The 8593-nt window shown below is 53.5% G+C and overlaps 1 protein-coding gene across 2 annotated transcripts in view; it reads right to left on the reverse strand.

Annotated features, from left to right (window-relative positions):
* Positions 1–6784, reverse strand: part of EDN3 (endothelin 3) — a 36097-nt gene extending 29313 nt beyond the window's left edge. The window contains exons 1-2 of one of the 2 annotated variants that reach the window (XM_069546803.1): positions 5773–6218; positions 4894–5182 (exon numbers count right to left, since the gene is read on the reverse strand). In XM_069546803.1, the coding sequence (XP_069402904.1) occupies positions 4894–5182; positions 5773–5824 (341 nt within the window). In that variant the 5' untranslated portion in view covers positions 5825–6218. Of the gene's footprint in view, positions 1–4893; positions 5183–5772 lie in introns of both variants that reach the window. The other variant, XM_069546802.1, reaches the window with a different exon arrangement.
* Positions 6785–8593: the final 1809 nt, after the last annotated feature.

Genomic DNA, 8593 nt, shown 5'->3' on the forward strand with positions numbered 1-8593 from the left:
AGGTTATGCAGCCCCCAGGGTTGTACACTTATCCACATGGTCCTGTGGTCCTGAGGTACGGAGCCCACTAGAGTGGGCTGTGCTCGGATACTGTGCTCAGATACTGTGCTGAGAACACTCCACACACTCTCTCATGTCATCCTCACATGTCTTTACTCACAGGAGTCATGGTCAACATCAGTGTGGACCATTGCCTGCAAGATCATGATCATGCTCAAAAGACTATCCCTCTGCCTCAAAAGCTGTATCTCCAGCAATGGTACTCCCAGTCCTGACTTGCGGGTCACATGATTGTTATTGGGATCCCTGTGATCACACAGTGGGTGGACAGCCAGTCCCACATCAGCGGGAGGCTGGAGAACCAGATCCATCCCTTCCACTGGGATGTTCTCAAACTTAAAATGTCCCCTCCCTAGAAATATGTGGCATACCTCTCTTGAACAACAGGAGGGGCAAAGATGACTCTGTTGAATTGTTGCCTTTTTGTGGTAGAATATATTGAATAATTATTATTATTTTTACACCACTTCTTTGGGGAAAAATATCATTCCTACTGGCTGAGTCAGTGTGGCCAGGCTGGTCACCTTGTTAGGTCACCATCCTAGAGTCACACTTTTGCCTGCACCTTACCTGGGGGCACGGGGAGAGGGCGGTACCATCCCCAGGCCATGCAGCGAATCACAGACAGGACACCGGGCAGAGCTCCTGGGGCTGGAGTCTTCTCACGAGTCTACAGAGCCCAGATTTTCCACCATAGCCGTGACTCCAAACATCCTGCACTGCTCTTTCCAGAAATGCATTCCTGCTTGTCAGACCATGTGGCTCAGACTTTTGTTTGGAAACACTGTCGCTGCCACAGCATCACAGTGCCTCTGTCATTACATCCTTGGAGGGATTAACAGATGGCAGGGCCACTCAGCTCTCAGGAACGAAGTGGGACAGACTGAGCAGGGCTCCTTGCTGGGGGCCCTGCAGCTTCATCGGCTGTCAGAGCTAGTGGTTTCACTCTGCGGCCAGGTGGATGGATGGTAGCACGGGCAGAGGGGCTGCCCTGCCGAGGGTATGGTTAGCACTGAGAACTCTGTGATGGTTAATTGTATGTGTCAACTTGACTGGGCCACAGTACCCAGATCTGTGACCAAAAGCCAGTCTAGATGTTGCCAGGAAGGTATATTTTAGATGCAATTAACACTTAAATCAGTAGATGTTGAGTAAAGCAGATTACCCTTTATAATGTGGGTGGGCCTCATCTAATCAGGTGAAGGCTCTGACAGAGAGAAATGAGATGCCCTGAGTAGGAAGGGAATTCAGCCTTCAGGATGCCTCAGATTGCAGACTGTAACATCAGTTCCTCTGTGTGTGTGTGTAGTGTGTTTATATACACATAAAGATCTGTATATACACATCCTATTAGTTCCGTCTTTCTGGAAACACCAACAGAGACAATCCTTCACCATGTCACAAGACACTCCTGTTTTTGAACTATTCTTGTGGAACAGCCCCGAGTGCACAGGGATTTAAGTATGTGGCCTGCTGCTGCTGCTGCTGCTGCTGCTGCTAAGTCGCTTCAGTCGTGTCCTACTTGTCCCTATTTCTCTCCTATGATCTTATTCTTGGCATATTTTCCATGACCATGAGATGAGATGAGTATTTCCTCTGAGGTGGGGCTTTGTTTTCATTGGCAATGGTGGGGTTGCTGGGGATGGGGGAAGGCACAGTGGCTTCCTAACAGGACCAAGGAGAGCCATGAACATCCCTCGCCTCGTGGGCGGGCAGCCGTCTCCGCTGCCTCCCCAGGTCTAAGAAGGCAGCTGCCTGAGATGCAGTTGGCTCATTTCTCTTTGGGGCCTGAGATCTTCTGGAGGAAACAATGGAAGTTATGAGCAACAGCCCCGGAAAAATCCACATTCCTGCACATGTCTCTAGGGATGTAAGACCTCTGGGACAGGACACCTCATTCGTGGGAGAAAGTCCTGCAGATAGAACCTCAGTGACAGCAAAGACCAGCATTACTGAGCATTTACTATGTGCTGGGTGCAGATCAAGCTCAGATCTGGAAAAGCTAAGTGCTTAGAAGGATGCGAGGAAACCAGAGAACTTGGATCTCATGCCTGGAAAACACCTCTGGGAGCAGCTACTCTCTACTCTCTACAGCCTTAACTTTCCACATGACATGCAAGAACAACATCCCCCCTTAAGCAGCCTGCAGGTCCTTAAACGCAGCTGAAATGACCTTCTCCAAGAAGGCCTTACAACTTCTCGAGCATCATTCTGAGATAAAGCAGGATTGTTGCCTCTACCTCCGTGCAACTGGAAGGCAGAAGAAGGAAAGACACCGGAAGCTAAAAATCACCCAGCGTTCCAGACTCTCAATTTAGGCATGAAGACCCAGACTCCTGTGGTCTCCCAGCGCAGCCAGTGGTGGGGATAGGATGAAACTCATACTTGGAGAAGTCTCAGGAGATGAGGAAGGTCTACTGAAGAAGAGGGATGACAGCTAAGAGAGAGGAGCCCTCAACATAGGGCTCTGATGGTAGGTTGGGGAGGGAATGGGAAACAGAACCTGGAAAAGTCCTGGTGGGTCACCCTGCCCTTTAGTTCAATCCAGTCATTTTCAGATGCTTCCATTTCTCCGAAAGCCCAAATTCCCTAAAGCCCACCCCTCACTTTGCAATCTTGTCCAAGATGTTTTAAAGTTTGCCAGTGAAGTTGCCCATACAGGAACAATTTTCAGAAGGAAGGAAAGAGCGAAGGAGGGAGGAAGGGAAAGAAAGGAAAGCAGAGAGAGACCATCTGGGAACATCTTCCGTATAAAGGTTACGTTGCTTGTCTGACTTTAAAATGCTCAAGTCTGGCTATTGTCATTTTCTGTTTCCCAGGGTAGCTCATGAAACTCCCAAACACCATATTTAATCCTTCCCTCTTGTGTTTAAAATGAATCAGGGTCTGGGAAGAAGGGAAGAGGTAAATCAAGCTGTGAGGGGAACATTAGCAAGTTGGATATCCTGGGAAAAGCCAAAGACCCATGGCTTCATCCCAGGTCATACATGATAGCTCAGAATGGGGAGACAGGATTCCCACCAGGTCATGGGGACGGAGCAAGTGCTTCCATGCAGCGAGTGCTCAGAGCTTGGCAACAGGCAGAAAACTAAGGTGGTCTCCCAATATCCTCTCCTCTCTCCCCTCCTATCCTCTGCAAAGTCCCCTTCCCCTAACTGGCTTTGCTTTCTTCTTTCTCCTTCTAGAACCACAGCCTGGGATTCCTGCCAAGGTTGCCCAGGGTTCTGTGAAGCTAATTTAGTCAGAGGACGATGCCAGGAGGATAAGAATCAGAGAGGACAAGTATCAGGATGATGGAGACTGCAGGAGAAGCTGGCCCTGACCGCTGTCTGGGAATAGAAGGCTGTCAGTGGCAGCCTGTCCAGGAGTCCCTCCCCAGCACACCTCTCTTTTTAAGATCTGGTCTGGTCATCCCTCTGTGTGCTGACCAGACATAACCCAGCAAGCAAGTTCTGGCATCGGGGTCAGCTCTCTATTGGGTGGCCTGGGATAAAATGCAAATGTAGAGCCCTTGCTTCAAAGAATATTAAGCATTTCATTGTGCTGTACACCTGAAACTAACACAATACTGTACATCAACTATACTTGAATTTAAAAAGTATTAAGCATTTCAAGACATCAACTCTATACACTTTATACTATGAGGGTCCTTCTGAGCTGGGACCTTGTACACGTGTCCAGGCTCCTGGGTGGAGCCAGTCCTGCCTGCCATGCAGGACAGCAGGGTGACTTTCCAGACCAGATGCACTCAGAGGACTCACGACCTGGTTTTGAAAGATATCTGACCCCCTAGGTTCAGTCTCCTTTGCACTTCATCCTCAGGGTATCGGTAAAACAAGGTGGCTATGTGCGGCCCATCAAGCTGTCACCCAGGGTGCTCAGAGGTCACATGGCTCAGGGACAAAGGAACCCCTGGATCAAGGGGACCCAAACACCGAAGCAAAGTTGCCTGTCCAGGTCCAGGGCTCTGGAAAGGCTAAGCAGGATGCCCAAGGTATCCCAAGAATACCCAGAGACACCTAGAGACGTCTGGTCCAAGTCCTGGAATTTAGAGACCAGGAAAGCAAATTCCAAAGGCTAGTGATCAGATTGAGGTCAGGCACTCTTCACAGTTTGCGGGAGGATGTTTCTTTAGAAGGGGTTCCTAAGCTGCGTCATTACCCACGGCCTCGGGAGAGGGGGTACTTTACATTAAGGAGACTCCACGAGGGACTCCGGTGGCACTGCCTCAGTGTTGCAGTGAGAGAGTTCTTACGGACTGGAGGAGAGAAGGGGAGCTGTTGGGTGCAGGGGTGACATGCGAGAGAGGAGGAACTGTGGGTTCACCACCCAGGAGGTAAGGAGCCTGAATTCCACGGAATTTCACCCCGTGGGGGAGGTTTCACTAGGCCCTGCCTAGCCCACCCCTGCACTCCCCAGAGAACAGGCTGCTTTCAAGGAATTTGAAACTCCTTGGAGCCTGGCAGGGTCAGCAGAGGGGCAGGACCCACATGGCCCGGGGGCAGGAGTAACTTTCAGGGCTTCCTCCCCCCAGAGGGACTTCTCAGGTGTCTAATCCCTCTGGCTGGTTCATTTCAATCGCCCCTCCACCAGTTCAGACACTCTGGGCTTGGGTTTCTCCCAGGCCAGGCCCTCAGAGGAGATGAGAGTCACACCCTTGACCTGCAGAGCCAACCTGGGTTGGCAGGAGGGCTGAAGGCTGTGCCAAGTGGGCTCTGGGCTGACTGGGCTCAGAAGGAACTAGGTCCTCCTTCAGTGTGAAGAGAGGTGCCTAAGCCAGGAGCCCCCCTCCCCTCCCCCTGGGACAACTCCCCCACCCCAGGGCTGACTCACTCAGGAGTGTTGATCCAGATGATGTCCAGGTGGCAATAGTAGACGCACTCTTTGTCCTTGTAGGTAAAACATGTACAGCGCCGGGCTCGGTGGTGCACAGGGACCCCCTCGGCCCCCTGCTTCCCAAACTGACTTGGTCCCTGCTCCCGCCAAGGGCTTCTGGGGCTTGGACCCCGGACTGCCATGGTGGCCACCGTCTCCTTGGTGTCCCCCTCCGATCTGGCTGCAGAGGGGGCCCGGGGCATGCTGCTCCTGCCAGCATCCCCAGACTGGGGGTGAGGCACCCATCCTGCAGGAGGCAGATGGAGGGGCTCCTGAGTTCCTAGGAATGCAGACCCTTACACCCACCATCCCATAGAACCTGGGGAAGGGGACAACCAAACTTTCTGCCAAGTCTGCAAGCTAAGGGCACTTTTTGTTAAGTCTCCAAGCTACTCCCAACGTTTGGAAAATTTTGCAAAGCTATGTGCAGCAGTTTCTGAAAAGCTTGCAAGTTGTGTGCACACTTTGTGACAATCTTGGGAGCTCTTCTCACTTACTCCACAGCGTGCAAGCAATCTGCACCCGCTGAAAACGTGCAAGCATTGTGCAGGCTTTCTGAACACTTTGCAATCATTTTGCACAGTTTCTGAATCGTTTGCAAACTTTTGGAAAAGTTCCCGACTTCATGAAAAATTGACCAAGTCGGCCCCGGGCCCCAGGTCTGCCTGCGTGTGGGCTGCAACCTCCCGGGCCCGCGGGGTGGTCCGTGCCCTCAGCTTCTGCCCTCTAGCCGGCCCCCAGGCCGCTCCCCTGGGGAGGCACCCTCCCCGCGCCCCCGATCCGGGGTCCTTTTGTGTGCGCTCGCGCCAGGAGACGCGCGCCGCCCGGCCCGCTTACCTGCGGCGGAGGTCACAGCGAGCCCGAAAAGGAAGCACAGCCCCAGCTCCATGAACCCGGATCCGGCGCGGGCGTACCGCGCCGGAGGACTGGCGCCTGTGGCAGCCAAAGGGCGCTCGGGCCGGGCACAGCGGGCCTCACCCTCCAACTGCAGATGCTTCGAGGCGGGCCGCTGGCTCGCCGCGTTCCAGGCTGCGGCCAGGAGTCGGTTGCGACCGTCACAAACTTCAGAGCGCGCTGCCCATCCCTGCTCAGGGCTGCCGGCTGTGGGTTAGGGCTTTTCTGGCTCCCGCACCACCCCTTTCGCCTCCCCGCCCCCCGGAGGGGCTGGAGTTGCAGCGCGGGGGCCTTTGAACCCAGGGCTCACGGGGGTCGCCTCCCAGGCGCTGGGGAACCAGCTAGTCGCGCAGCGGCCCGCGGCGCACCCAGCACGGCGAGGGGTGGGGGCGGCGCCCAGGGCCGGGTGCGATGGGTGGGGTGGGGTGGGGGCCGGGACAGCTGCCGGAAGGCCACGCGCGCGCACACACGCACATGCACACACGCACACGCGCGCACTCCTGCTCGCACCCCTACCTCGCTGCCTTGCTGCCCCGCTGCCCGGGGACCTGCAGCTCCCACCCCAGCACAGTGGGAGAGATAAAAAGACTGCACGGGGAGCCTATCTTTTATCTCCAGAGTTCGAGAAGGCAGCATTTGTCAGCGTTCACCTAATGACACCTTACCCTTGCACAGACCTGCCTGCCAAGGCCCTGGGCGTACTTTACACTCGTGACTCACGGGCATCGGCAGCGTCTCCCAGCCTCTCCCAGGAGCTCACAGCCGGTGGGTGTGGGCAGCAATCAAGAGCAAAGTCAACCAAGAAGTTGGGTTAGCGGTCCTGGGGTGTCCCAGCTCACTCAGAGCCCCTTGTGCAGGGGAGGTGGCTCCAGTGAGAGGCAGGTTCCTCTCTTCAGCGCCCAAGGTGGTCTTCTGGGCCTCACGTATAGGGCATTCTCCCAGCTCCCCTGAGACTGGTCCCCTGGGCTGAGCAGCACAGGGGAGAGGGTCGGTTAATCTGTTTAACACCCTCTGTGCTGAGAACGGCGCTTGGAAACTGCTCAAGAAAGATTTGTGGATGAATGAATGAATGCTTCCTGTGGACTCTGCCCTGGACTACTGACCTCTGAGCACATCGGGAGGCCCTTAGAGCCCCTCCCTGGCCAGAGTTCCCCCAGCAGAGGGAAGAGAGGCAGCACTCCAGGTGGCATCAGGCACTTCCCTTTTGGCTGCTGGCTGTTCCATCTGCTTGACTGGTTTGTAGTTTGCTTTCCCTGGGAACCTGGGGCAGGGCAGGGAGTTGCAGGCCACACAGGGGAAGAAAAACAGGTCTGAAGTCATGAAATCACTTCTCATATCTCAGGACACTTGGGGTGACTTGACAATGTCCACCAATCCTTTAACACTCCTCCCCCAGAAGACAAAGCTGAATACCACCCCACTCCCCTTTAGCCTGAATGACCCACTTGGGAAAAAGTAGAGAGTAGCAGAAGTGACTTGAGTGCCTTTGGAAGCAGAGTTGTGCAAGTTGATACAGCGTGCACGTGCTCTTTCTCTCAGGATTCCCGTTCTCTGATACAGCCTCCATGTTGGGAGGAAGCCCATGCAAGCCTACAGAAAGAAAGCCCATGAGAGTAACTGAGGCCTTGTAGCCAACAGCCAATACCAACCACTATGTGAGTGAATGAGCCTTGAGGTGACTGGCGCCTCCAGCCTTGAAGATGTCCAGCTGGGGACTAGCTGTCCCCTCCATGCCCTGTCTGAATTCTGACCCACAGAACCCATGGGCATAATGCATGGTTATTCTACACCACTCTTCAGTTCAGTTCAGTTGCTCAATTGTGTCCAACTCTTTGCGACACCATGGACTGCAGCACAACAGGCTTCCCTATCACCAACTCACCTATACCACTATATTTGGGGTAATTTGTTATAGAGCTGCAGTAACTAGAAAAGTACCCAACCACCCAGAACTGAGCTGATGCTTAAATTTCTCCATCACCCTATCTTCCTTTCATTCTACCCAGTCCCTGAGTTCAAGTCAGGGTGTGGAGAGGGAAAGACACCATCATTTAGGGTCATGTGTGCATGCTAACTCACTTCAGCAGTATCCAACTCTTTGCAACCCTATGGACTGTAGCCCACCAGGCTCCTCTGTCCATGGGATTCTCCAGGCAAGAATACTGGTGTGGGTTGCCATGCCCTCCTCCAGGGGATCTTCCCAACCTAGGGACTGAACCCCTGTCTCTTATGTCTCCTGCATTGGCACGAGGGTTCCTTACCACTAGCACCCACCTGGAAAGCCCCTCTTGTAGGGTCATTTGTCACCAAACAGGGCAAATATTCTATAGGGCCCTCTGCTTCATTTTCTGTGTTCCACGCTTTGAAAATTAGAAAAACCCAAGACTAGGATTATCTTCTGCTCCTACCAGGCTAGGATCTGTATCACCTCATTATATCTCTCTCCTTGGACTTAGAATATCCATCACCTACAAAATAAAAAAGTCTTGGATTGTAGGATGGCTGGAGAAATAGAAAATATATTAATCAGCCAAAAAAGAGAAAAAGGGAAAAAGGTGGTTTCCTGGTATGTTCAGACACAGGAGCTCTTGGACCACTCACTGCGTCTGCTGCCTTCCACAACTTGGACTACAACCAACACACCCTGGGTGCCTGCCAGGTACATGCAAGCTACAGAACACTTGCATGGGGCTGGCCCTGCCCTCAGAGTTGAGAGAGGGAAGTCCAGGGATAAGAGGGCCAAGGACACAGGACTAAGGCTAGG

Source organism: Ovis canadensis, chromosome 13 (assembly GCF_042477335.2).
Source record: "Ovis canadensis isolate MfBH-ARS-UI-01 breed Bighorn chromosome 13, ARS-UI_OviCan_v2, whole genome shotgun sequence".
In the NCBI taxonomy this organism is placed as follows: domain Eukaryota; kingdom Metazoa; phylum Chordata; class Mammalia; order Artiodactyla; family Bovidae; genus Ovis; species Ovis canadensis.